The sequence below is a fragment of the Drosophila guanche genome, unplaced genomic scaffold (assembly GCF_900245975.1).
Source record: "Drosophila guanche unplaced genomic scaffold, DGUA_6, whole genome shotgun sequence".
Classification (NCBI taxonomy): domain Eukaryota; kingdom Metazoa; phylum Arthropoda; class Insecta; order Diptera; family Drosophilidae; genus Drosophila; species Drosophila guanche.
The window spans coordinates 6,449,498-6,476,551 of NW_022995746.1; the positions used below are offsets into that span (position 1 = coordinate 6,449,498).

At 49.9% G+C, this 27,054-nt stretch overlaps 11 protein-coding genes across 14 annotated transcripts; 5 read left to right on the plus strand and 6 right to left on the minus strand.

Moving 5' to 3' along the window:
* Nucleotides 1-154: 154 nt before the first annotated feature.
* Nucleotides 155-940, plus strand: LOC117582286 (translocator protein). Its single transcript, XM_034269923.1, has 2 exons — nt 155-577; nt 640-940. Exons 1-2 carry the CDS (start codon nt 233-235, stop codon nt 853-855), a joined length of 561 nt encoding a protein of 186 aa, XP_034125814.1. The 5' UTR covers nt 155-232; the 3' UTR covers nt 856-940.
* Nucleotides 885-3,850, minus strand: LOC117582277 (pollen-specific leucine-rich repeat extensin-like protein 1). Of its 3 annotated transcripts, XM_034269908.1 has the most exons (3): nt 3,656-3,850; nt 2,642-3,610; nt 885-2,611 (listed from the first exon to the last, which is right to left on the minus strand). In XM_034269908.1, exons 2-3 carry the CDS (start codon nt 3,595-3,597, stop codon nt 1,066-1,068), a joined length of 2,502 nt encoding a protein of 833 aa, XP_034125799.1. In that variant the 5' UTR covers nt 3,598-3,610; nt 3,656-3,850; the 3' UTR covers nt 885-1,065. The 3 variants fall into 3 exon arrangements, with proteins under 3 accessions (XP_034125799.1, XP_034125797.1, XP_034125798.1); XM_034269906.1 differs by having other exon boundaries at nt 885-3,610; XM_034269907.1 differs by having other exon boundaries at nt 885-3,609; nt 3,668-3,849.
* On the minus strand, nt 2,518-24,535 carry LOC117582284 (inositol hexakisphosphate kinase 3). Of its 2 annotated transcripts, none has more exons than XM_034269920.1 (2): nt 15,176-16,296; nt 2,518-2,536 (listed from the first exon to the last, which is right to left on the minus strand). In XM_034269920.1, exon 1 carries the CDS (start codon nt 16,215-16,217, stop codon nt 15,198-15,200), a length of 1,020 nt encoding a protein of 339 aa, XP_034125811.1. In that variant the 5' UTR covers nt 16,218-16,296; the 3' UTR covers nt 2,518-2,536; nt 15,176-15,197. The 2 variants fall into 2 exon arrangements, with proteins under 2 accessions (XP_034125811.1, XP_034125812.1); XM_034269921.1 differs by lacking the exon at nt 2,518-2,536 and adding an exon at nt 24,530-24,535 and having other exon boundaries at nt 15,044-15,946.
* On the minus strand, nt 4,247-5,131 carry LOC117582287. The gene is made up of 3 exons (XM_034269924.1): nt 4,957-5,131; nt 4,593-4,885; nt 4,247-4,537 (listed from the first exon to the last, which is right to left on the minus strand). The coding sequence occupies exons 1-3, from the start codon at nt 5,024-5,026 to the stop codon at nt 4,367-4,369; spliced, it is 534 nt and encodes a 177-aa protein (XP_034125815.1). The 5' UTR covers nt 5,027-5,131; the 3' UTR covers nt 4,247-4,366.
* On the minus strand, nt 5,478-6,257 carry LOC117582288. The gene is made up of 3 exons (XM_034269925.1): nt 6,116-6,257; nt 5,761-6,053; nt 5,478-5,705 (listed from the first exon to the last, which is right to left on the minus strand). The coding sequence occupies exons 1-3, from the start codon at nt 6,183-6,185 to the stop codon at nt 5,568-5,570; spliced, it is 501 nt and encodes a 166-aa protein (XP_034125816.1). The 5' UTR covers nt 6,186-6,257; the 3' UTR covers nt 5,478-5,567.
* LOC117582278 (pseudouridine-metabolizing bifunctional protein C1861.05) lies at nt 6,350-16,357 on the plus strand. The gene is made up of 2 exons (XM_034269909.1): nt 6,350-8,477; nt 16,341-16,357. Exon 1 carries the CDS (start codon nt 6,388-6,390, stop codon nt 8,473-8,475), a length of 2,088 nt encoding a protein of 695 aa, XP_034125800.1. The 5' UTR covers nt 6,350-6,387; the 3' UTR covers nt 8,476-8,477; nt 16,341-16,357.
* LOC117582280 (protein Notchless) lies at nt 8,471-10,272 on the minus strand. The gene is made up of 4 exons (XM_034269912.1): nt 9,239-10,272; nt 8,824-9,174; nt 8,639-8,765; nt 8,471-8,575 (listed from the first exon to the last, which is right to left on the minus strand). Exons 1-4 carry the CDS (start codon nt 10,215-10,217, stop codon nt 8,563-8,565), a joined length of 1,470 nt encoding a protein of 489 aa, XP_034125803.1. The 5' UTR covers nt 10,218-10,272; the 3' UTR covers nt 8,471-8,562.
* On the plus strand, nt 10,627-15,048 carry LOC117582276 (splicing factor 3B subunit 1). Its single transcript, XM_034269904.1, has 3 exons — nt 10,627-10,760; nt 10,939-11,627; nt 11,688-15,048. Exons 1-3 carry the CDS (start codon nt 10,733-10,735, stop codon nt 14,988-14,990), a joined length of 4,020 nt encoding a protein of 1,339 aa, XP_034125795.1. The 5' UTR covers nt 10,627-10,732; the 3' UTR covers nt 14,991-15,048.
* LOC117582289 lies at nt 16,604-17,662 on the plus strand. Its single transcript, XM_034269926.1, has 3 exons — nt 16,604-16,810; nt 16,878-17,188; nt 17,252-17,662. The coding sequence occupies exons 1-3, from the start codon at nt 16,753-16,755 to the stop codon at nt 17,342-17,344; spliced, it is 462 nt and encodes a 153-aa protein (XP_034125817.1). The 5' UTR covers nt 16,604-16,752; the 3' UTR covers nt 17,345-17,662.
* LOC117582285 lies at nt 18,089-19,006 on the minus strand. Its single transcript, XM_034269922.1, has 3 exons — nt 18,824-19,006; nt 18,459-18,758; nt 18,089-18,403 (listed from the first exon to the last, which is right to left on the minus strand). The coding sequence occupies exons 1-3, from the start codon at nt 18,830-18,832 to the stop codon at nt 18,149-18,151; spliced, it is 564 nt and encodes a 187-aa protein (XP_034125813.1). The 5' UTR covers nt 18,833-19,006; the 3' UTR covers nt 18,089-18,148.
* On the plus strand, nt 19,024-21,785 carry LOC117582283 (homeobox protein orthopedia). Its single transcript, XM_034269917.1, has 3 exons — nt 19,024-20,283; nt 20,350-20,618; nt 20,689-21,785. Exons 1-3 carry the CDS (start codon nt 20,243-20,245, stop codon nt 21,519-21,521), a joined length of 1,143 nt encoding a protein of 380 aa, XP_034125808.1. The 5' UTR covers nt 19,024-20,242; the 3' UTR covers nt 21,522-21,785.
* Nucleotides 24,536-27,054: the final 2,519 nt, after the last annotated feature.

A 27,054-nucleotide genomic window follows, 5' to 3' on the forward strand; every position in this document is an offset into this window, starting at 1 on the left:
ATTTAAGTTTTAAAAGTCTCTGACGGGCGAGCGTTTTGTCGTTTGCAATGCTTTTGTTTGCTGGGTAACAAGTAATGGCAGCTCTAAATAGTTTCATCACGTACATACGCACGCACATCATCCATACATAGACATGCACATACAAGTGTGCAAATGAAATCACCGGCAAACAACTCCAAGCGCTTTTGGTGCCGCTACTGCGTATCATTCGCATTTCGTAAACTCTTTGGATATGGCCGATAATCAAGAAGCAGTCGCTGGGAAGATTCTTAAAATCGCTGGAGCCGTCATCCTGCCGAATCTGGGTGGAATTGTTAATGGCCAGCTAACCCGGAGGAATCTCAAGAATTGGTATGCAAACCTGAACTTTCCGTCGTTTAAACCACCCAACTGGGTGTTTGCCCCAATGTGGACATCGTTGTACGCTGGCATGGGCTATGGCTCCTACCTGGTGTGGCGCGATGGCGGCGGATTTGGTGGCGAGGAGGCGCGCCTGCCTCTAATTGCCTATGGCACACAGTTGGCCCTGAACTGGGCCTGGACGCCGATCTTCTTTGGCCAGCACAACATCAAGGGCGTAAGTGTCATCACAATTATAATTTTGAGGTTGTTTTATCGCTAATCCTTTTCATGCTTCAGGGGCTCATTGATATCATCGCTCTGACGACCACTGCCAGCGCTTGTGGCATACTCTTCTACCGTGTCAACAAAGTCGCTGGATTGCTCTTTGTCCCGTATGTGGCCTGGCTGGGCTTCGCCACGGCTTTGAACTACGCCATGTTGAAGCTCAATCCTCAGAAGGAGGCGGCGGTGGAGGAGAAGCCCTCGACCTCGAGCCATGCCAAGCCAAACTAGGTCGTGGCTTCCTTGCTTGTTGTTTGTGATTGTAATTGTTTTTATTGAAAATGTAATTGCACAAAAATAAATGAAATTGTTAGTACCAGGGATGCATTAGCTGTTGTTCTTGGTATATCGATAACTGATAACTGTTCTAATCGTGTCTGAAAAATGCTCGGTAAATTCAAAATGCAAGGGAGCCGATTGAAAAAAAGCGAGAATGATGCACTAATTGGAGCCACCAGGTGCGGGAGCAGCTGCAGCTGGTGCGGACGGGGTACCAGCCTTCGGGGTGGCAGCTTTCTGAGAGGCGGAGGCCTTTGGCGACGGTGCAGCCTTTGCGGGCGCATTGTTGTTTGGTTTCTGTTGCTGGGCTGCATTCGGTGCTGCCTGCTTGGGAGGCGACGCTTTGTTACCTTTGCCCTGCTGCTGTTGGTTGGGCGGGCTGGCAGTTTTCTGTGCAGCTGGCTTTCCGGGGGTCTGTGCTGGTTTGGGCGCCACAGTGGGCTTGGCTGCTGCCTGCTTTTGCTGCTGCTGTTGCTGTTGTTGCTGTGGTTTGTTGTTTGCTGCCTGCTTCTGACACTGTGCCTGGCCTTGAGATTGCTGTCCTTGAATCTGTGCCTGCGGCTGGCCAGCCTTGGCTGGTTGTTGTTTTGCCTTTTGGGCGGCTTCCTGCTTCTTGCCATTGGCTGATGCTGCTGCTGCTCCTTGCTGTTTCTGTGGCGGAGTAGCTGCAACCGGCGATGGTGGGGCCGTAGCTGCAACAGGCGACGGTGGCGTGACTGTGGAGGCCGGCGATGGAGGAGTAACAGCTGCTGCCGATGCTGGAGCTGAAGAGGGAGTCGATGGTGGAGTAGCTGGCACCATAGGCGAGGGAGCCTCTGGCGTTGGAGGAGCCACGGCAGGAGCTGCTGCAGGAACAGCTACAGGAACAGCAACCGGAGCTGGTGCAGGAGCTATAGGAGCTGCAGGAGTGGCAGCTGCAGGAGTTGGTGCAGGTACAGCCACCGCAGCTTGTGCAGCTGGGGCCTTCTGCTCAGCGGGTGGTGTCACTTGCTTGGTTGGTGGTGGTGTCTTTTGCTTTGGCGAGGCTGCCTTTGGTGCATCCTTTGGTAGCTCTGGTTTTTTCTCGACTGCCACTACGGGTTGTACAATGGCGGGGGCTGCTGGTGCAGCTGCCAGTGGCTCGGCAGCCTTGGCCTTGACCACATCCGTGGCAGACTTGGCTTCTGCGGGTGGCGTCACTTGTTTTGCTGGCGGAGGCGTCTTTTGCTTCTGTGGCTGTGCTGCCTGCTTGGGCTGCTTCTCTGCTGCGCTCTTTGGTGGACTGGCCTGCTTCTGCTTTTGCTCGGGTGCACTCTTTGCTGCACTTTCTGGCGTCTTGGGTGCGCTCTTCTGAGGACTGGGCTGCTTGGTCTCTGGTTTCTTATCGGTGTCCAAAGTTGCGACAGGCGGAGCAGCTACAATTGGCTCCACTTTGACTGGCACTGGCACGGGCACCGCCTGCTGCAAGGGAGCGGGTGCTGGCTCGCTCTTTTGTGGCTCTTTCTTCTCTTCGATCTTTGGAGCGGCTTCGACTGCTGGAGACGTTTGCTTTGGCGGCTCAGCGGCCACAATCTGTGCCAAAGTTTGACCAGAGGTTGGTGACTGTGACTTGCCCCATGCCCCTGTAGGAGCCGTTGATGGTGGAGCTGCGGCTGCCGGCTTAGCTTCTACTTTCTGCTCTGTTGGCTTGGGCGGCTCCACCTTTTGCTCTGTTGGCTTGGGCTGCTCGCTCTTTGGTTCCTGCTGCTTGGGCTGCTCTACCTTTTGCTCCTTCTGCTTGGGCTGCTCAATCTTCTGTTCAATTGGCTTTGGTTGCTCAATTTTCTGCTCCACCACTGGCTTCGGGGGCTCCTGCTTAGCGGCTGCGACCTCCACAGACTGTGGCTTATCCTTCGGTGGTGCAGCGGCTGTCTGTTGCTTAGCCTCCGCTTTGTTCTTGTTGGGTTTCTCCTTGTTGGTCTGTGGCTCGTTTTTCTTTACATCTTTATCCTGTGGATGCGCCTGTGCTTGGGCCTGCGCCTGCGTCTGTGCCTGTCCCTTGCCTGCTGCCTTCTTGTTGTCTTGCTTTTCCTTGGGCTTGGCTTCCTCCGCTGGTTTCTGTTGTTTCTGTTCCGTTTGCTTCTTACGATCCTCCTTCTTGGGCTGCTGCTGCTGCGGCTTGCCCTCCTGCTTGTCCTTTGGTGTGTTCTCCTGTGCTGGCTTCTTGCCCTGCTGCTGCTGCTGCTCCTGCTTGTTGGCTTCTAGCTTGGCCACCTCATCAAAGTCTTCCACCAGCAAGGGCACATCATCATCATCTTCAGCGGTGTTGGGTTTGCCTTCACCTGTGGCTGCTGCCTCTGGCTTGGCATTATTCGACATGGCATTGGCATACATGCGCAATTGGACGACCGTCTCCTGGCCGAGTTGTGGCAGAATATCTGGCAGCATTTCGACAACCTTCTTCGTCTCGCCATGGCCGGTGACGGCGAACGTGTTGGCCGAGAGTGAGGCCTGGGCCTTGGGATTATTGAAGTGAATCACGGTCAGATCGTCCTTGATGATGTTGACCTCCTCGATGCCGGGTATGGTGCTCACCGAGAGCTTCTTCAGCGAGCTCTGCAGCTTCTTGTCATCGGTTGCGGCCGTCTGGTGCATGACCTTCTTCTTGCGCCTCGGTGTGCCCTTGCCACCGATGCGCACCTGGGACTGCAGGCGCTTCAATTTCTCCACATTCATGGCGATAATAAACTAAACGTAAAGGGTTAAATGTATTTAGATATATTACATAAAATGGCGTAGAACGTACCTCGTTTGGGACCACAGATACAGCGACAATGTGCAACTCCACGGGGCAAAATCACGAATGCAGGCAGCAGCCAGGCAACAGTCAGAAGATCCACCACGAAGCAGCAGCAGCAACCATCGGCAGCGCTGCTTTTATTAATATCGCGCCATAAGATTTGCAGGTCTCGTCTTTTCTTTTGCATATTTTGTTTTTTTCGCGAAGAGGAAAACAAGAAAAATGTACCCCCAAAATGTATAAATAGCTTCAACATTTCCTCCGACACACACACAGAGCGGGAACGGGGCTGGGGCTGGGGCTGGTGCCGGTGGGCCGATGTTTTAGTTTATGCGGCAAATGGCTCGGCGTGTGGCTGCCAAAGCGGCTGTTGAACTGTGTGCATGGGATGGGATGGGAACACTCTCCCGAATGATTGTGTGTCGAAAATAGCTGGCGAACTTCTGTCACTTGCAGCGACAGCAGCAACAGAACAGAACGAACTCTCAGACTGACGCAGCGGAGCACTGCCACATGCCGCTTGCCTCTTGCATAGTTGCGCAAAAATTAAAGTCTGTACAAAATGAAAGCCACAACTCATGACAATTCTCCCTGTGGCAAAACATTCATCTATTTCTATACCTATGGTTGTTATTTAAAATTCATACAATCAAGTGTGAATGTAAAAGAGAAATTACAGGGAAAATGGTATATCAAATTTCAGAATCAATTCGGAATGGTGGCCACTCGAGTGGCGAATTTGGCCAGCTTGTAGGCATTTATGGAGGCACAATCCTCATAGACCTTCTTTTGCATATTCGTCTCCTGCTGCACAATTTTGACCACCGATTCGTAGTGTTTAGCCTCTGCCTCTAGCTTGGCCAGCGTGATTAGGTTCTAAAATCATTTGGCATTGATTTTAGGCATTCAAATTAGAGATTCCAATTCTTACCTCGCGAAAGAGCACCTTTAGCTGCTTCAGCTGCGCGTTCTTTTTCTCCTCATCTAGAGCAGTGTATTGATGCTCCAAGTGAAAGTCCGGCACCAGCAGCACATGCGGCGGAACACGAAAGTATTTTTTGTCCAGCTCCCGTAGGGATTTCATGTTCTTCAGGGCGGACTCCTCCACGAGGCGTACCACTTCGTCCTTTTGGGCGCCGAGCAGTATAGAGGTGGCCGGTGTTTCTATCTTTTGAATGGCATTTTCAATAGCTTTGCCAACCATGTTCTGCACCAGACGCTCGCCTGTTTTTATGAAGGGAAAAGGAACGGCCTGAGTGACGCCAAACACGACTAGCATATAAATTGGTACTTACGTTCAGCCGATATCTGCTCAGCAGTGTAGTTGAAGAACTTTAGATCGTAGATGCTATCGTGGAAACGCATTTTAATTAATTTGGCTTGGCATTCAATTATAATTTGAGAAACAAATAAAAAATAATTAATTTTTTCAAAGACATTCGCGCATATTCGTAATAGTGTGACGAGATTCACGAAGCTAAAAAATACCCTATAGGAAAAGTGATTTTCACAGAAACTACTAGATAACACCTTAATTGAAGCACATGGTCACACTACTCGGCAGTTTTCGTTAGACTTCACGTCAGATGTACTTTTTGGTTTGTTCTGCAATGTTTTTACCAAGATATATTCTCCCCGCCGAAAAATTCGTGGCAACGACCCAACCGGAGCCATCCCCGCGACCATCGGCATTGTTGATGGCTGCATCAGGGTGTGCCTAACCCAGGAGGTGACCAATGCACGCGCCGGGGAACTCTCTACAGTCTTCATAAAAATTCTTTAATTTAAATTCCTATTATTGTTTTTTACAATTTATAAGTTCAATCTAGGGTGTATGTTATATTACAAGGATATGGGACATCAAATATCAAGGTCACTTCGGAATGGTGGTCACTCGAGTTGCAAATTAAGTCAGCTTGTAGCCATTTATAGAAGGAACACCTTCATAGATCTTCTTGTGCTCAATCGTCTCCTGCTGCAAAATATTGGCCACCGATTCATATTGATTGGCCTCCGCTTCTTTTTTGGCCAGCGTGACTAATTTCTGAAATTATTTGGCATTGATTTTAGGCATTCAAATTAGAGATTGCAATTCTTACCTCACGAAACCGCAGCTCTAGCTCCTTCAGCTGTGCGTTCTTTTTCTCCTCATCTAGAGGAGTGTATTGTTGCTCCAAGTGAAAGTCCTGCCCTAGCAGGACATGCGGCGGAACGCGAAGGAATTTTTTGTCCAGCTCCCGAACGGGTTTCATGTTTTTCATGGTGGAATTCTTTATGCGACGTATCACTTCGTCCTTTTGGGCGCCCAGCAGTTTCGAAGTGGCCGGCGTTTCTATCTTTTTAATGATGTTTTCGACAGCCTGGCCAATCATATTCTTCACCTCACGCTCGCCTGTTTTTGTGGAGAGAAAAGGAATGGCCTGAGAGATAACTTGCATATAAATTGGTACTTACGCATAGTTGTCATCTGCTCAGCAGTAAAACCAAAGAACTTTATATCAAAGGTGCAATCGTGGAAATCCATTTTAAGCTCTAACTTTTTTAAGACATTCGCGCAAGTTCGAAATATAGTGACGACAGCCACAAACCACAAATGTACCCCATTATAAAGTTACTTTTCAGCAGAAAATACTGGAACACACCGCAATTGTAGCACATGGTCACACTAAGTGCCGGTTGTTGCTTTTGTTTTCCGGGTCAGGTGTATTTTATTTGTTTGTTTTGCAATGTTTTTACGAAGATATGTTCGCCCCGCCGTCAAATTCGTTCGTACCAAGCATTACCAGCACATTTTGGTGCATCCAGAGATACAGTATGCCATGCGGCATGAGCAGCCAGTGGTGGCACTGGAATCGACGATCATAACACATGGGATGCCAATGCCAGAGAACGTGACAACGGCGCTGCAGGTGGAGGAACAGGTGCGCCAACACGGAGCCATTCCCGCGACTATCGGCATTATTGACGGCTGCATCAGGGTGGGCCTGACCAAGGAGGAACTCACGGCACTTGCCAAGAAACCGCGGAATGAGGTTATCAAGTGCTCGCGCCGCGACTTGCCGTATGTTGTGGCCAAGGGACAAAGCGGCGGCACAACGGTGGCTGCCACAATGATTGTCGCTCATCGTGTGGGCATCAAGGTGTTTGCCACCGGTGGCATTGGCGGCGTCCATCGTGAGGGCCACGTCTCCATGGATGTCTCAGCGGATCTCACCGAACTGGGACGCACGCCGGTGGCTGTGGTCTGCAGCGGCGTCAAGTCCATACTGGACATTCCGCGTACCCTCGAGTACCTGGAAACTCAGGGCGTGTGCGTGGCCAGCTACGACAGTCCCGGCGGTGTCTTTCCGGACTTTTACACCCGCGACAGTGGCTGCAGGGCTGCCTACGATCTGGCCACACCCAAGGAGGCCGCCGATCTGCTGCGTTCCTGGCGTGAACTCAAGCTGACGTCGGGCGTGCTCATCGGAGTGCCCATACCCGAGGAATTTGCGGCGGACAAGGGCCAAATGGAGGCTGCCATCAAGGCAGCTGTCGTTCAAGCGCTGTCTCAGGGCGTCTCGGGCAAGGAAGTGACTCCGTTCCTGCTGGCAGCCATAGCAAAGATCACCCAAGGCAGCAGTCTGCAGGCAAACATTGCGCTAATCAAGAACAACGCCAAAGTGGCGGCACAAATTGCAGCAGCCTTGGCGGGCGGTCCAGCCAGAAAGCAGAGCGAGGGCAAGGAACACCTCAAGAAACCCCTAGTTGTGGGCGCCTCCATACTGGATCTCTCCTTCACGGTGGATGATCAGAAGCGGGACATGAAACTGGATGGAGCCACGTACTCGGCGGTGGCCAAGCAAGCGGCTGGCGGCGTTGGACGCAACATAGCCGAAGGCATCTACAAGCTCTACGGCGATGTGAATCTGATATCCGCTGTGGGCAAGGACCAGATGGGCCAAACGCTGCTCCAACTGATGCCCAAGACGCTGCAGCGTGGCATGATTCAGGATGAGAGTCAGGCGACGTCCCTGTGCTCGCTGATCTTTGACAAGTTCGGCGACTGCAAACTGATTCTGGGCAACATGGAGATCCATCAGTGCTCCATCACCCCAGAGACGCTGCAAGCGCACCAGCATCTCTTTCGCGATGCACCGCTGATCATTATGGACAGCAACATATCGGAGCAGGCCATGGAGTGTACGTTGCGGCAGGCGCAGAAGTATCAGCTGCCTGTGTTCTTTGAGCCCACGGATATGTTCATTGCCGGCAAGCCCTTCCATCTATCAGCAGATCTCACTCAGCACATTCGCTTGATCAAGCCAAATCTGCACGAACTGAAGACCATTGTGGAGGCAATCACGGGACAAACGGTCGACTGGCAGCCCGACACCAAGGTGGATCGTGTGCAGCTGCTGCAGCAGACCAAGCAACTGCTGCAAAAGATTGAATCTCGTTTCAACTGCATCATTGCCACGCTGGGAGATCATGGCGTGCTGCTCAGCTTTCGCTCGGATGCCGCCACGAATGCGAGCTGCCTGCTCGATGCCACAACGTCCCAGGTGCCGCCACACATCACACGCTTCTATGCCGCACCCATAGTGCCCCACATCGTGAATGTTTCGGGCGCTGGCGATAGCTTTTGTGCTGGCTTCATTACTGCGCTGCTGCAGGGCCGCATTCTGGACGAGTGCGTTGCCGCGGGTTTTGTGGCGGCGGAGCGTGCGCTGCAATCGGAATCGGCAGTGCCAGCAACTTACTTTAGCAATGCGCACGCCTTTGAAGATCGCTACAAGCAGACACTGAAGACGCTGCAACAGCAGAGCATTTAGAGGAGAAAAATTACTCAGGATCTTAGCTTTATTTTACTTCTCTCCAACCAAGTAGTTTCTTACAATGTACAACAGAGGCGGCTGCTCCTAGTAGGCCCATCTGCAAGTTGCAATTAAAAAGAATTTGTTGAATGTTATCAAAGATTTTTCTTCCCAAACTTACAGCTTGATCACTTTGTCCTTGCCGCCAGAGGCCACGCGTGAGCCATCGGGCGCCCAGTCCACGCCAAATACCTCATCCGCATGTCCAGGCAGCTCCTGTGCCAGCTTTTTCGATTGTATGCTCCAAACTGCAAGGAAAGAAAACATGAAAATCCAAAGACAAACCCACTCTTAGGACTGCCCTACCTTTCAGTGTGGAATCCTTGCTGCCGGAGCATATTAGACGCGAGTCCGCAGACCAGGCTAAGGTGTAGACAGCCTGCACATGACCGCGGAATGTGGCCACGTACTGACCATCGGAGGCACGCCACAATCGCACCGACTTGTCGAAGGAGGCCGAAGCAATGAGCTTCACGTCCGGCGAGAACTTGACATCGTTGACAACATTCTGATGGCCCGTCATGCGCTCCACGCACTTGTTTCCATTGTTGCGCCACAGATAGAGCGTGTTGTCATCCGAGCAGGACACCAGAGACTCCACTTCATCGGGACACACTGCTTGGAAGCGTTGCAGAGCCGAGGCCTGCAGTTCCTCAGCTGGAAATGAAAGAAATTCCATAGAAACAAGAACAGAAACGTGTCAGCAAAGAATTTTTCTTACGTGTCATGCTGAGATAGGACTTGGTCCGATCCTTGACCGGATGGAACGGTCCCGTGCGCAGTACATAGTCCGTGCTGAGTGCAATATTGTTCACCCAATGGGCATGACCAGTAAAGGTGCGGCACAAAATGCCATCGGCTGCACGCCACATCTTAATGCTTCGATCTTTGGACGAGGTGTAGATGAGGCCAGCGCCGCCCCAGCGCACCGCAGTCACGGCATTTGTGTGCCCGGCAATGTTGAGCAGACACGAGCCCAGCTTGACATCCCAAATGCGGCAGTCGCCGTCACTGCTGGCGGATGCGAGCTTGCGGCATTCGGGATTCTGATGGAATGGCTCCCAGCTGAGGCAGTTGATGTGCTTTCTGTGGCCTGTCAGAGTGCGCCCCACCTGCTGGCCCGTCTCCGGATCCCAGATGATGATTTTCCCGGCCTTGCAGGCACTGGCCAAGCGCTTGCCATCCGGTGCCCAGGCCACGCACAGCACCCACTGCTTGTGGCCGCTGCACGTGAAGTGTGGCGTCTCTGTTGTCAGATCCCACAGACGGACTGTAGTGTCACCGCTGCCGCTGGCCAAATGCTTGCCATCCGGACTGAAGTTGAGCGAAACCACTGCCTCGGCATGGCCGGGCATGGAGCTGGTGCATCGCGTGACCGGACGAACCTTGAACACGGCCTGTGGCTGATAGACAATGTCAATAACGTTCTCTGTGTCCACTGTGCCCAGGTCGAGGGTGTCCTCGAGGCTCTTCTTGATCTCATCCTCGCCCACAAAGAACAGATACGGTGTCGCCTCCTCGTTCTTCAGCAGCGCATTGCAGATGAGTCCCAATTGTTGCGTCGTAATGCCCGCTGGCAGGTCTATGGGTGGTCCAGCCTCCTCGCCTGTGTCGGATATCAGCCGTGCCTGTATCGTCTGTGGTGTGGCCTCCACTTGTGGGTCTACTTCCACGCCCATTTTCGGTTTTTTAGCAAACATTTTAAGCAGCAGCGTAAATGCGAATAACAACAATAAAACACGTGCCGCCGACTAGTGTGGGTGAGCGTAAAAAAATATTGATAACAAAATTCTAAAGCTATCGATGTATCGGCATATGATTTTAGCTCTTTTTCATTGTGGAAGGGAATTTTATCAAAACAATTTCCCTTGCCGAGACCGGTTTTGTTTAAAAATTCTTTTAAAAGCAATCCAATAAAAAGAGTCCATAAGAATAGTCTAGATTGCAGAGAATTGTTTTTTCTATAGGCTAAAATTATATCTCTAGTTCTGAAAGACTTAACTATCTACTATTGTTGAACCGAATATCAAAATCATGTAAAATGGTTTTCGATCCCGGACAGATAACTTTTAGCCAATTTTAGCACAGGGCAATTCACAAAACGAATAATTAAGTGGGTTAAATTTGTTCTTTCATCACTAATTTATGGTCTATCGGCAAATTTCGATAAATCTTCACCCCTGCATGTACGCGTCTTTACAATTTGTTGATAAAAATGGAAAATATTCCGCGAACACATGAAGGTGAGGCAAATAAACCAACTAATTAGCTATACTGCAGGTCCTAGATGATGGGAACACTAGAATTCGGCATGCAGAGCCCCTAAAACGGCCCAGAAAAGTGCACCCGGTTTGGTTGGCCTGCCCTCACCCCCTTACGAAAATCAATTATTTCATCAAAATTTGTTGTGACCCATTTCAGACATCGAGGCCCAGATCACTGTTATACAGGAGAAGAAAACGGAGCTGGCCAAGACCACAGCGGCAGCGGAGGGTGTGGGATTGTTGGACAGCGGTGGATTCTTCGACACCGATTTGTATGACGAGGAGGCCGCCAAGGGCAAGGGCCGCTATGAGGGCTACAACACATCCATCGCCGCCAATGACGAGGGCGATGAGGACGAAGACGATGGCTTTCCAGTGCCACAGAAACGCACCACATACACGGCACCCATTTCCGTGCTGAAGGATGTTACCCAGGGCAAGGAGGATGTGGATCCTTTTGCAGATCGACGGCAACCTACCATTGCCGATCGCGAGGATGAGTACAGGCAGAAGCGGCGTCGCATTATCATCTCACCCGAGCGTGCCGATCCCTTTGCCGATGGCGGCAAGACGCCGGATGTGGGCTCCCGCACCTACACGGACATCATGCGGGAGCAGATGCTCAAGGGCGAGGAGACCGAGCTGCGGCGCCGCATCATGGAGAAGTCCAAGGATGGTACGCTGGTGAAAAATTCCTCATCAGCGTCATCATCCAACGGCGACAACTCCTCTAAGGATAGCAGCTCCCGGAAGCGTGGCCGCTGGGATCAAACGGTCAGCGATAGCTTCATACCAGCCAAGGTGGCGGCGACACCAAGCAGCGCAGCAACACCCACCTGGGAGGATGTGAGTATATCTGGCACTAGGGAACTTTTAGAGCACTTTTTATTCCCTTTTCCCTTGCAGAAAACACCCGGAGACCATCGCTGGGATGAGACTCCTGGGCACAAGGGCAGCGAGACGCCCGGCGCCACACCGGGACTGGGCACACGTATCTGGGATGCCACACCGGCACATGCTATGACCCCGGGACATGAGACACCTGGCCATGAGAAGTCGGCTCGACGCAATCGCTGGGATGAGACGCCAAAGACAGAGCGCGAGACGCCGGGACACAGTGGCTGGGCAGAGACCCCGAAACCAGATCGCACGGGCAGCGGCGCTGGTGGGGAGAGCATCTCCATTGAGTCTACTCCAGGGGCCTCGAAGCGTCGCTCCAGATGGGACGAAACCCCTTCGAATGCGACGCCCGCCATAACGCCAACAAATGCCAGCGCCATGACACCGAATATGACGCCCAGCATGACACCGCATGCAACGCCCGGACATGCCACACCCATGCTTACGCCAGGAGGCAGCACGCCCATTGGAGTCAAAGCCATGGCCATGGCCACGCCCACTCCAGGTGCGCTGGCTGCCATGACGCCCGAGCAGCTGCAGGCCTATCGCTGGGAGAAGGAAATCGATGAGCGGAACAGACCCTACACCGACGAGGAGCTCGATCAGATGTTCCCGCCCGGCTACAAGATTCTGCCGCCACCTGCGGGCTATGTGCCAGTGCGAACGCCCGGCCGCAAGCTAATGGCCACACCCACGCCCATCGCTGGCACCCCGGCGGGCTTCTTCATTCAGGTGGAGGATAAGAATGCCAAATTTATGGACAATCAGCCAAAGGGACAGAATCTGCCCTTCATGAAGCCCGAGGATGCGCAGTATTTTGACAAGCTGCTGGTGGACGTCAACGAAGATTCGCTGTCGCCCGAGGAGCTGAAGGAGCGCAAGATCATGAAGCTGCTGCTGACCATCAAGAACGGGTCGCCGCCCATGCGCAAGTCTGCGCTGCGCCAGATCACGGACAAGGCGCGTGAGTTCGGTGCGGGGCCGCTCTTCAATCAGATCTTGCCGCTGCTCATGTCACCTACGCTGGAGGATCAGGAGCGTCACTTGCTGGTGAAGGTCATTGATCGCGTGCTCTACAAACTGGACGATCTGGTGCGTCCGTATGTGCACAAGATTCTGGTCGTGATTGAGCCGCTGCTGATCGATGAGGATCATTATGCGCGCATTGAGGGTCGCGAGATCATCTCTAACCTGGCCAAGGCTGCCGGTCTGGCCACCATGATCTCTACGATGCGTCCGGACATTGACAACATTGACGAGTACGTGAGGAACACAACAGCGCGTGCCTTTGCGGTGGTCGCTTCGGCTCTGGGCATACCCTCGCTGTTGCCTTTCCTGAAGGCCGTTTGCAAGTCGAAGAAATCCTGGCAGGCACGCCACACTGGCATCAAGATTGTGCAGCAGATTGCTATCCTTATGGGCTGCGCCATCCTGCCGCATCTCAAAGCACTCGTTGAGATCATCGAGCACGGGCTGGTGGATGAGCAGCAGAAGGTGCGCACCATCACGGCGCTGGCCATTGCGGCACTCGCAGAGGCTGCCACGCCGTACGGCATTGAGTCATTCGATTCGGTGCTGAAGCCGCTGTGGAAGGGCATACGCACGCATCGTGGCAAGGGATTGGCTGCCTTCCTCAAAGCCATTGGCTATCTAATTCCCCTCATGGACGCTGAGTATGCCAACTATTACACCCGCGAGGTGATGCTGATTCTCATACGAGAGTTCCAGTCGCCCGACGAGGAGATGAAGAAGATTGTCCTTAAGGTGGTGAAGCAATGCTGCGCCACGGACGGCGTGGAGCCGCAGTACATCAAGGAGGAGATTCTGCCGCACTTTTTCAAGTTCTTCTGGAATCATCGCATGGCATTGGACAGGCGCAACTATCGCCAGCTGGTGGACACCACCGTTGAGATAGCCAACAAAGTGGGCGCCTCCGAGATCATCAATCGCGTCGTGGATGATCTCAAGGATGAGAACGAACAGTACCGCAAAATGGTGATGGAAACGGTGGAGAAGATCATGGGCAACCTGGGTGCAGCGGACATTGACTCGCGTCTCGAGGAGCAGCTCATCGATGGCATTCTGTACGCCTTCCAGGAGCAGACCACAGAGGATGTGGTCATGCTCAATGGCTTCGGCACAATTGTCAATCAGTTGGGCAAGCGCGTGAAACCATATCTGCCACAGATCTGCGGCACCATTCTGTGGCGTTTGAACAACAAATCCGCAAAGGTGCGCCAGCAGGCAGCGGATCTCATCTCGCGAATTGCCGTCGTGATGAAGACCTGCCAGGAGGAGAAGCTGATGGGACATCTCGGTGTTGTGCTGTACGAGTATTTGGGCGAGGAGTATCCCGAGGTGTTGGGCAGCATCCTGGGCGCACTCAAGGCCATTGTGAATGTCATTGGCATGACCAAGATGACGCCGCCCATCAAAGATCTCCTGCCTCGCCTGACGCCCATTCTGAAGAATCGACACGAAAAAGTGCAGGAGAATTGCATTGACCTCGTGGGACGCATTGCGGATCGTGGACCCGAGTATGTGTCTGCACGCGAATGGATGCGCATCTGCTTCGAACTGCTGGAGCTGCTCAAGGCCCACAAGAAGGCCATTCGGCGGGCGACAGTCAACACTTTTGGTTACATTGCCAAGGCCATTGGACCGCACGATGTGCTGGCCACGCTGCTGAACAATCTGAAGGTGCAGGAGCGACAGAATCGTGTGTGCACCACGGTGGCCATTGCCATTGTGGCCGAGACCTGTCGCCCCTTCACTGTCCTGCCCGCCCTCATGAACGAGTATCGAGTGCCCGAGCTGAACGTGCAGAATGGTGTGCTCAAATCGCTGGCCTTCCTCTTCGAGTACATTGGGGAGATGGGCAAGGATTACATCTACGCTGTGTGCCCCCTGCTGGAGGATGCTCTGATGGATCGCGATCTGGTGCATCGTCAAACGGCCTGCTCGGCCATCAAGCACATGTCGCTCGGCGTCTATGGCTTTGGCTGCGAGGATGCGCTGACGCATCTGCTTAACTATGTCTGGCCGAATATCTTTGAGACGTCGCCGCATCTGGTGCAGGCTTTCATGGACTCTGTGGACGGACTGCGCGTGTCGCTGGGCTCCATCAAGATACTGCAGTACACGCTCCAAGGCCTGTTCCATCCCGCACGCAAGGTGCGCGATGTCTACTGGAAGATCTACAATTCGCTGTACATTGGCGGGCAGGATGCGCTCATTGCTGGTTATCCGCGGATCACTAACGATCCGAAGAATCAATACGAACGTTACGAAATGGATTACATGCTCTAAGGGGGGGGGAAAACGAGATCAATCATTGGACACACGCAAAATATATACACAAATTGTACAAAATTGGGTTTTATTCTACGTTTTCTGTTTTGGAGTAGCTTAGAGGTTCTCCGCATCCTTCCCGCAATCCCTAATCTTTTGGCTTATGCAATAATACAAGTGTTGTGGTGGAGTGATTGATTGTTCCTTGGTCTTGGTCTCTGGTTGCTATCGGTAGAGTATGGATTCCACCACCTCAATGAGACTCTGCAGTCCGAACATGTAGTTCTCATCGGGTTGGCCATCCTCCGCTGGATAGACATGAGCAAAGTCAATCATGCGCACGCGCACCCACTCAGAGGCATCATCGGCGCAGGACTGAGCATTTTGATGATGATGCCCATTGAGCAGTGGCATTGGTTGAGTCTTAGCTGCGCTGCTGAGTCTTGCGTAGTCGTAGCAAATGAGCAGGGAACTGGCATAGAAGTGTAGCAAACGCTGACGCTTGAACCAAGCGAGGATCTCCTGCAGCTGTCGCAGCACTTCACGCAGCAGAAGCTCAGTGCCAGCGGCTCGTGTCTTGGAGTCACTTGTGCTGGCATTGAAGAAGATGCCCATGGTTTGCCGAAAGCCAGCGACATTCAGGCTCTTGCCATAGTCCTTGCCGTGCCGCATGAGCACCGTCTTGCCGGGCTCCTCTGCTGGGAGGTAGACCAGGAAACCGGGCAGGCAGAGGCCAAGCTTCTGCTTGCATATCACATACTTTTGCTCCTCCACCTGGCGCTTGTGCGGCGAGGACAGTGGATCCCAGGTGCGGCGACCCATCTTTACGTCCATGACGCACGGCTGCTGCATGCCTCTCGTGAGGTCTTCCAGCCGGACAAATGTGTGCTCGCGCTGATTCACAACCAGTTTCAGATGGCCGTAAAATCGCGGAACGTGACGACTGAGGGCGGCAAGGTCATTATCACCTGGCGCTGCTTTCGCTTCGGTCGTAGATCCCGCCGCTGACACCGCCGCCGCCGCTGCTGATGCCAATGACTCATAAAAGTTGAGCTCACGCACTTCACACTCGGGCTTGCCCAGTGGCTTCAGCACACATCCCTCGACAGAGTCCTGCAGCAGGCCGACGGCGGCGGCATTGGTCGCCTCGAATGTGTGTCCGGCCACCTGTGTGGCAAATTGGCGAAATCCCACGGGCAGCGCTGGCCTGGGCAGCTGCACAGCTTCCTGATCCTTTCTGGCCATGTTTTGTGTGGTGTCTGAGTCGTCTGGTCGGTCTGTCCAGGCGGGTGGGTGGTAGCAGCAAACAGAGTATTGAGAAACAGAAAATAATTGCGCGGTTAACGCTGAATTGGTGATGACCGTTTAGCGTATTTATACTCAGGTTTTGGCTTTTTCCAGTCAGAAATGCCTAAACATGAAAATATGGAATCAAAACCATCGACATTTAACGGACTTATATGCATTTTTCGTACTTAAGAGAAATGCAACCGCTCAATATGTTACACAAGTCATAAGTTGCATTTGTTTTATATAAACATTTAGCAATTTTTTAGCGTAATGTTGATTTTGTCATTGCCAGCACTATTCACCAATGCAGTGTTGCGAAACAGCCAAACAGCGCAAACAGCTAGGGTTGTAAAACACACGCGTCTTCTTATTTGTTGCTTTGGGGAGTGGTTTTTTTGTTTGTCAATTATTCATCTTTATTTACCGCATTTGTTATCTGCGGCTGCTCTTTATCCACGCCACTGCGACTCAGATTGGATAACGGACCACAATGAAATCCTGGGAGATTGCCGTGCTGGCGCTAGCAGCTGTGTATCTGTGCACGCAAGGTGAGTGCTTAGCATTTTACGGGCCACACCTCAATAATGTTTATTAATCCCCACAAACAATATCTAGTGAGGTTTGTGTCTGGCCTGGAGTGCTATGTGTGCTCCAACCAAACGGGCAATACGGAAAAATGCCTCAACACGATCAAGACCTGCGAACCCTTTGAGAATGTCTGCGGCACAGAGATTCGCTGGGGCAGCCAGCCCTACTTCTCCGAGGGCGCCCTGAAGCAATATTACGTGTCGAAGCGCTGCATGACCAAGGAGCAGTGTCAGTCCAAGCGCAAGCGCTATATGCAGCTGTACTGCACGCACATCTGGTACGAGGATTGGGCGTGCAATGAGTGCTGCCCGGGCGATCGCTGCAACTACTTTGTGATTGTAAGTGGAGCTCTCCGAAGTCCGAGTTAAGTAGTGCTTTTGATTGACACATCTTTCTTGCAGAGTGGCGCTCCTTCTGTACAACGACAAACCCTAGGATTAACACTGCTAATGACGCTGCTGGCCCTGGGCTCTTACCTCATTTCACACTCTTAGCTAAAAACGAGGAAACTCATACAAATCGCATTCCAATTGTTCCAACCTACTACAGGTAGAACTGTAAACGATTGCCGTCCATTTATTTAGTAGATTTGTCAAAACGAGAGGGAAAAGATTTCCCCATCGAATATTTTTCACGTTTTATAGAAAACTCCCAAAGGATTGGTTAAAGGTTTGTTCAGCATAAACAAGACAAGTGAGAATAAGCTCAAGATTTTGATTCAGGAACAGCGCCTTGGCACTGTTAAAGTATTCCATAAAGTTCAAACGAAGCTAATTTTTGGTAGATTCCCATTAAACCTTACTTTTACCACATCCCACTTGCTATTTGAGCATTTTTAGACCATTTCTGATACACCTTTCTGACCCTTTATCATATAGAAACGATGCAGTTAGAAACATATCTTAGATAACATCAGAAAATGTCTTATTTATGGAACATAGCTATACAAATCTCTGTACCTTTTAAATCTCCAAACCGCAGTGAAGACGTTCGGGATTGCCATGGTCCTACAAAAGTATTTTATAAAGTTCAAACGAAGCTAAACTCGAATAGAATGTCCCTTTAAACCTTACTCTAACACATTCCACATGTTTTTGACTACTTTTATACCATTTCTGACACACTTTTTGCCCCTATATCATATAGAAACTCGACAAAAACTCAAGCAAGTGCCTTAGCTATAAAAAACTCTTGCTCATATCGAATCTCCAACCAGCAATAAACACAATTTGGGCGTCTTTTTGGCGTGCTTTAATTAATAGACGACTATTCTCTCACATCTTACACAATCCAATCCTTTACTTGGCACAGAAGCAACCGGCGGTGACGGTGACCGTCTTGAATTGCCACAGCTGCGCGGCAGTCATCTCCTTGTTCAGCCAGGAAGCAGCACGATCCGGCACCGTGCCCTGCGTCAACACCTTCACCTTGTACTCCAGTGGCCTGCAGTTGGCGCCGTGTGTGCACTTGGCATCCTGTGCGGGACGCGACTCACAAACGGCATTCATCAGATAGCGCGGAAAGTGCAGCGTGCCCAGATCGAGGAGTTCGTTCTAGAGTGGGGAGAGACTGTGACTATCCGCTGATGGATTGGGCAACTCAACAAACCGTAACTTTGCAATCGCAGCCGGCAGAATGGACATCGTTGCGCTTCGTGGCCAGCAGATCCTCATAGAAGTCATTGTAGTACATTGCCGGCAGCTGCATCTGATGTGGGGACATGGCCATCGCTGTCTCAGTGGGACGTGGCGTGCCAAACAGTGCGCTGAGCATCTTGGATGTGCTGCGGTCCGGTTGCTCTTGTTCCTGCTCCTCCAGCTCCTCATAGCCTCCAGCATTGTCGCCGGCATAGCGACTGCCACCACTGGCCAGGCAGAGCAGCGCCAGCGCCGCTATCGAAACGGGAAACTGACGAAAGACAAACAATCCCTCAAGCCTCAAGCTGCTGAGATGTCTTGGACTCGCGAACTCACCCAGAGCATCCTCCTGGATCCGTGCCTGTGCAGAGCTAAACTCCTTGTGCTGCTCTCAACCAGGAATCCCTTCGCTTTTATATCCCGACTGGACAATGAAGCTAGAAGACGCCGGTGCCGGCTCTCGGATTACCTTTTGTGTGTGTGTGTGTGTGGCGCATCCATTATGGTCCCGTCACCTGGTGGACGTCGCAACAATGACCACACAACTGTTGACAGTCCCATAACAATGGACAAGCCGGGGCTGATGGGGTTGAATCCTTTGGCTATTTATACACCACTGCTGGGGCTCCCTCCATTCAATCACCAAAATGGCTTTAAGGCCTCAAGTGGTGTGGCGTGTGGGAGTGTGTGGAGTGGGCTGCGAGAAGCCCACTGACCCAGACATATGTACACAGCCACAAGGCAGAAAGGTCGGTGGTTTACACCCCACACACCACTTGTCAGGGGATGGCTACGAAATACGAGTGTGGGGGGTTTACATGCGGCTAGTTTTTGGCTTGGATTTCCCTGTGAATTTTTCATTCAAATTGGGGGATCGCGGTCCATTGAGGGATCTTTTTGGTTGCCTTTGAGACGGAGAAGAGCAAGAGGTCCAAGAAATTACCATTCTTTTCCTTCCCTAAACTTACCCTTCCATTCCCCCGCCTGTAGCAGCTCCTAGACGCAGCCTATGGGTTCCGCTTGTGTCGTCATCAACAGCTATAAGCTCACCCTCTCTCCATGTCTAACTGCTCTCACTGTGTCTATGCAGGTGCCTGGGTCCAGCTAGCGCGACTTCTTGTGAGCACTACCACGGGTTACCACGGGTTGCCACGGGTCAGACGGTGCCACAGTCCGCGTGGGGCGTAGGGTGCACAAGCGTATGGGCCCCCACTTTTAGGGCTTCCCCTCCGACATCAAGCAGCACGCATTGGACACTACTCCGGCTATCCCGCTCAGTTGAATGCGCGTCGTCGTGGTAAGAACGTCGCTCGCCCTACAGTTTGACACGCACACGCACAGTTTGACAGCCGCCTTCCTTCAAACTGTAAGCAGTGGAGGAGAAGCTGCAGGCAGACAGCACCACCAGCAGCTTCCGTTTCTTGTGGATTATTCTTGAGCTTAATTTTGTGGATTGCTGCGATATCATCAGCTTCTACTGTTATTGTTGTTGTACAGTTTTCCGCTGCGGAATTTGTTGAGGCGGAAAAGCGAGAGAGAGAGGGAGCGAGAGACGTGGCAAAAGGTAGAACAGGAAGCCCTCAAAGTGTCAACGAAAATCGTTAAAAAAAATAGAAAAAAAAACACACACATTGCGACTATGTCAAGAGTCGCTTGAAGACCGAGCACCGATAGCCAGCGGACACGGCAGGCACAGGCAGAAGGCAGCCTGAAGGCGACACCACGGCGGACATTCCGAACCCACTCAGGATTCGCATGGACAAAGGCACAATGAAGCGCAAGCAGAGGAGATACAGGTACAGCACAGCACTCATTCTCCCTGGGGATTCCCTCTCCTCTAACTCCCATTTATCTCTCCCTAGAACCACCTTCAATACGTTGCAACTGCAGGAACTGGAGCGCGCCTTTCAGCGCACCCACTATCCGGATGTTTTCTTCCGTGAGGAGCTCGCCGTGCGCATTGATCTGACGGAGGCGCGTGTCCAGGTGTGGTTCCAGAATCGTCGTGCCAAGTGGCGCAAGCAGGAGAAGATTGGCGGCAGCCTGGGCGACTACAAGGAGGGAGCACTCGATCTGGATGTGGCCTACGATGATAGTGCAGCGGTTTTTGGTCAATTGGACAGCGCATTGGGTAAGGGCATTAAATCCTGGATATACCAGACTCTCCTTCAGCTATTAATCGCTGCCTTCTGCCTGTTTAGTTGCTGGCGGCACACTGCTGCCGGACACACCGCCGCAGTCATCCAATTCGCTGGATAATGAGCTGAAGGCGCCCTATGGCACGGGCGCTCTGTCGCCGTCACGGCTTTCGCCCAATATTTTCCTCAATCTAAATATCGATCACTTGGGCCTGGAACGTGGTGGCAGTGGCTTGTCCATGGAGTGGTCCACATATCCGCCGCAACAGCAGACGCAAACGCAGCCACAGCTGGACAACGAGCAACAGCAGCAGCATCAGCACCCGCCTCAGCAGCATCAACAGCACCACCACCAACAGCATTCCCAACAACAGCAGGATCAGCATGAGGGTCTGGAGTTTGCTGCCTGCTCACTGGATCTGGACATGGCTGATGGCTCCTCTGCCTATGATGAGATGAAGTTCCTCAGCGTGGATCAGTTCACCATTGACAGCTTCAAGGCGGACTGCATACTCAGCATGGAGCAGTCGCCGCTGTCGCTGCCACATATCGCGCCCTATGTGAGTCACGCGCCGCCACACCTCAGCAGCGGCGACTCGAATGGGCTGCAATCGCTGTGCCTGGATGGCATTGGTTCGAGCAGTGGCCTGGGCATGTCCTCGTTCGGTGGCGGCCTCTCCTGCTCGCTGCTCTCCCAGCATATTGGTGACGGGGATGCCATGCCCAAGGGTTCAACGCCGCCCTCGCTGCTGGTGCTGGACAAGACGCTGCCCTCGCTGAGCATTGGTGTGGAGGGCATAGCCGAGCTAGTCGAGCAGCTGCATCAGCATCATCATCATCAGCAGCACCAACATCATCATCATCAGCATGAGGCGGGTGCCAGCGATATTCTGTGAATCAAAATTTAGACGAATCCAAATTTTAGCTAAAATAATCTTTAACTTTAAATTTAACTTGCTGTTTGAGGAGGAGTGGAGTCAGCTCTAGTTCTAGTTATATTATTGTTTTCTAGTCAATGTTTTAGTCTTCTAAGTCAAAACCCCAAAGGTACAGGCGCTGCACTCATCAGAAATGAAACTCTTTGTAGCAAAAAAATGAATAATATTTGTATCCATACATATTTAAGTAATATTTCCACCAATTTTTAGGCAACTTTTTCGAGTGTACAATCCACCTGCTTATCGCCTTTGTCCAACCCCCCCCCCCCCCCCCCCTTGGTATGCAGCCTGAAATATAAAAGAAACAGAATGGGAAATATTTCCAGACGAGACGAGAGTCCTTGACTACCTTTTTCGGGCGGGGCAGGCATAGAACATGGAAGCTTCCTTCTATGGATTCCCCTACATGCGGCACATGCGTTTTGTGTGCCGAACAAAAGGGACACAAGGAACCCCACGCCACACGACTCCCGCACCTTATTTGTGGCTCGGATTAGAGGCAAACTAATTGTGCGATTTGAATGGATTTCGGGTTTCACTGCTGTTTGTTCGGCAATAACATTTGCTTTGCTTTTTAACAACTGCCGCTGTAGCCTCCGCCTGCACACCTCTGCTGCAATACACTCCCTCCAGCATAGTCATTCCTCTTCTGTTGGCTGTTAATTTCATTTAACATTATTAGGGGCTATGACTCCGTCACTCCACCTCAATCTTGCCTCTGAACCAAGGTGAATTTACTTAGCAGGTGATGTTGTCCGCTGTGTGGAGGACCAATCACTTATTCACCACACATGGTTTGGGTCTAAGTTAATTCTCCTTGCTTTGAACCAACCCCTCTCTGGTGACTCTTTTGTTCTGCTGGGCTTCGGCTTAGCGCATCAAAAGCACAGAGGAGGAGGAAGAGTAGGAGAAAATCTGCAATGGTAATGGCTGGCGCAACTCCTGAAGACAGAGACGGCATGGGGCTCTACACACGCAGCTGGCTCAAAATATGAACTCGCTGCCGCCAGATCAACGACCAGCGCTGGCATTTTAGCTAGAAACAGCTAACAAAATTTGAACATATATTTTATGAGCTTTAAAAGAGTGCCAGCGACATTTTGAGCAACATTTTCGTTATGTTTTAATAATTTACGACTTACCATTAAGATATTAATAATAATTTCATAAAATGAAAATAAAACTGTCAAGAGGAAGAGGTCAAATTACTATAATAAAGTCCGAAATTCACACATTTATTGTTTTTTTGTGGTTTTTACTCAGCTTAATTTTTAGTTGATATATTTCGGCTCTAGCCATTTAATTTGCTTTCATTTTCGAATCTAGCTTCTAGCGGCTTCGTGCTTAAGCCAGGCGCGCACATCTAGATAAAACACAACGAACTGTTATGTTAGTGTTGGTGCTTGGTTGGTACACGACACACACAGTGTTTATATATTTGTCTCGCTTGCGCTGCATGATTTTCTTACATACTTTTAGAGCTAACGGGATCGAGCCTGAATCTGAACTCTTTCATTCTGGCGGCTATAATAATTATCCAATCCTGCCCTAATTCGGGCATCTGGTAGGTATAAATCGAACCACCAATGCAATTGTAGTGTGGAAAGTACTCACTGGTGGTTCATTAACATAAAACTTTTCTAGTTATTGGTGATTCCGGAAGTGATTTAATCAAGTTATGGTCCTAAGCTATGGTCCTAAGACTCTTGCGTTGAACCTCTTCGAAGCTGCATTCTGCTCGAGGCAGAGCTAATAAGCGAAGAGCACTACGAAAACCCGCAGGAGCGCTGGCGAGGGTGTGTGTGTGGTCCAGGTGGGCGCTTGGCTCAGCTGGCTTAACACCTTGGCAAGCTCCTTGTGGATTTGCAGAGGCCAAGGGCCACCCAATGCTGCTGCCTCCACAACAACCTCTCCTCTCCCGTGTGCGCTTCTGCCGAAGTGCTGTCAGCCATTTTGCGATGACAATGAGCTAATTGACGGCTGAGGTGGATGCCCCAGCGGGTGGACCGTGTACCACGCCTCAGACACTGGCCCAAAAAAAAAGTTCATTATCCCCCGGACGGGGGTTGACATCATCAAACATCTGGGCATCCGGCCATCCGACATCAGACTGGTTGCCATTGGATAATCCTCACGTTATGAGTAGGACGCACCGAAGCGCAGAGGGAATTTCTTTTGGCATTTCTGCATTCCAAGGGGTTGTCTGCTCTGCCATTCCCATTTACATTTTACCAACCTGCTCGGGCATCCATTCCTTCTGCTTGTCCTGTCACATTTAAAATTAATCGAAAATCTTTTCTTTGGTAAAATTTCTAGCACTCGAGCACCCCCCGGGCTGACTGTGTGCACAAGGACCACAAACTTTAATCGATAGTCAAATAAGGGAAGACTCTCATGAAAGAGCAGCAAAGCATGTGTGATTGTGTGCGTAAGGTTACGTCGTCCTTTGCAGCTCCTTGCTCGGCTTTTGTGCTTGTAATTTCTCTAACGTTTGTTTATATTTTATATCGAATGCGCCCCGGGCCGCATAAACGCAATAATCGCACATTTTATGGATTAAACTCACCTGCTCCGCCTGCTAATCTACGAGCAGACCAGGTTATGTGCCCTCCAGCCATGCCACAATAGCATGGGTCAGTCGGTTGGTCTTTGCGCTGAGTGATGAGGTGTCGAGTACCCTAGAAACTGGTTTGGTTTTGGAGTATTCAAGTAAAGTTTCTACGAAGAGAATTGAGAACTCTCTCCTCTACAATTTTACCACCTCAAATCGAATGTATTAAATATTATAAATATTCAAAAAATGTTCAACATAATTCCAGCTTTATTTAAAATCCATTCTGCACAAATCATATTTCACATTAGTAATGGGAGGAAAGGCAGAGTCAGCATTCATGAGTCGTCGTCTCTTCATTGCGTTGCCAAATGAGTTATTCATTATGCATATGCATTCGATTTCCCCCACCTACCTCCGGCCATGGAAAATATTAAATAATGAAATATTAAAATCGAATGTGACTGCAAATTACTCCTGCCGTTTGCCCCATTGCCACTCCAACTGCTGCTGCCATTTCCGTTTCTGTTTCGATCCCAGTGGAGGTGTTCATGTGAATAAATTGCAATTAACAATATTTTTATTTCAACAAACGAAATGTCGGCCCCTACTCTGTCCGCCATAACCCTTTTCGGCTCCGAAAAAGTCATCAAAAAAAAAGGTACAACAGTGTGTGAGGAGGAGCTGAAGCAGGGCATCGGCAGGGGGGGAGGCACATTTAATTAAAGGCAAATTTAATGGGTAAATATTGCATGTGCTACACACACACACGAGCGCGTCAAAAAGCGGTTGAAAAAAAGATATGTACATATAACAAAATATGTAATACGTATGTATACAGTGCGCTTCGAAAGTATAAGCTAAGTGACAGGGTAAAGTTTGAAGAAAAGTAAGGTAAATGAATGCCCAGAAATCTATGGCAAACTATGATTAAATTATTTGCCATTTACGATTAAAGATCGTTGATGAAGAAATCTAAACGATAGCAAATAATCGAAATGAAAACATATTTCAGTGATAATATTCCAGTAAATATTCTACAGATTCAAAACACTTCTATGCAAATTTTTTGGTGAAAGGAAAATGCAAAAAAACAAAAATAAATAGTGAAATAAATAATAAATGGAATTAATAGATAGTCTAAAATTCACATCCATGTAAATTCTCTTTTTAATTAAGTAATAACAATAAATACTAAATAAACACATAATTATTTGTCTCGTTATTCGATCTAAATTGCATGACAAAAATATTCTTAATACAAAACATAATCAAGAATTCAACAATTCTCCATTTATTATCCCAATCCATTGCTTATTTCGATTCTCACCCACAATTTTCCACGTTCTACTACTATGTGCCACACTGTACTTAACGCTTAAATGTATAATTTTTATTTTAAAATCAAAGAGAGAGAGAGGGAATAACTTTTGCTCTGTTTGAGCTGCGTGTAAATAAGAGGAAAATAAAGGCAAAGAGTCAAATAGAGGGGGAAGTGTATATTAAATTTCGAAAAAAAGGAAAAAAATTATGCGAAGCGTGCACTAGAAAAACAAAAGAAATACGAGAATGGGAACACAAAACAAAAAAGAGGAAAGAACGAAAAGAAATCAGAAAAATTAATAGAGTGCAAATATTTGTAGATTTTTACACGAACTATTAACGGAGCGCAAACAGAGGACCAGCAGCAACTAGGCCTAGGCTCGATCCCCGGGGTTTGCAGATTGCGGGTTAGTAATTCGAGATCATATCAGTAGGAAGGGAATAAGGGCAGGGTATGTGTAGGCATAGGCCTATGCAAATACACAGGGAGACACATGACAATGACAGGGCACAAAAGACAAATGGCCAAAACGACAAAATGGTGGCAAAAAGAAGGAGCTAGGAGAGAAAGGAGAGCCATAGTCTCGACTCAAGTCGAACGATAGAATCAATTTGAAGATGAATTTGAATTTTTGACCATCGATTGGTGGAGTAGTTCGCTCTCTGGGACTCTTTTGTGCACTCCACTCCAAAAACCAAATGGAAAATAACAAGCTGGAAACTTTTCCCAAAAAGAAAAAACACACAGAGCAACAAAAAAATTGAGTGAAAAAACAAGTGCAAAAGCAGACAACGACACAGAGTCCAAAGCATTTGGCAACAGGACAATTTGTCAGTGAGGGTTGTGAAGGGGTTGAGTAGATGCTGTAACAGGTCAAGCGAGTCTGAAAAGTGCACTGACAGAAAGGCATATTTGAATGGTATTGTGAAGTTTCATAAATCGTGAAAATATTCAGTTGGTTCTTCGGCAGATTTTCCTCTATTGCATATCGTGGCGGCTGTGATTGATACAAAAATGCCCTTTGGAGGCCTGGATGATCCCTGGATGCGGGAGATTCCAAAGAGTAGGATAGACGGTTCCGTTTCTCAAACTTCTCAAACTTCCGTCCTAAAACTCTTCCATCAAAAGGAGCTTCCAAGAGGTTTCTCCTTGACTTTTCGCTCACTGTAAAACATTTTTGTATCTTTTATTTTGCTCCCAAAAGCCACAATGAAAATGTCCAACAAATGCCAAGAGACGACATGCACATACAGCATCCATTTACCCCCCAAAAAAGAAGATGCAAAAGATACAAATAAAATTTGCCATCCTTCATCCTTCTATCATTTCCATTTCCTTTGTGTGTGTTTTTGCTTGTCTGCAAATTGATTGGAGGCGAAGCCATCGAAGGATGACCATTCTCCTATTACCTCGGATGCCCTCAACTGAAACCCCAGCCAGGTGTGAAAGCCTCTCGCTGGGTCTTCCCACTTATCGATGAAAGTTTTGTGCCACAACCCACAGAAAATAAACTTTAACAAACGTTTTTCTTTTGACTTTTTGGCGATTGTTTTTTTTTTTTTTTGGGTTTTATTTTATGTTTTTTCTTTCATTTAGGATGTGTTTTGTGTGTTGTG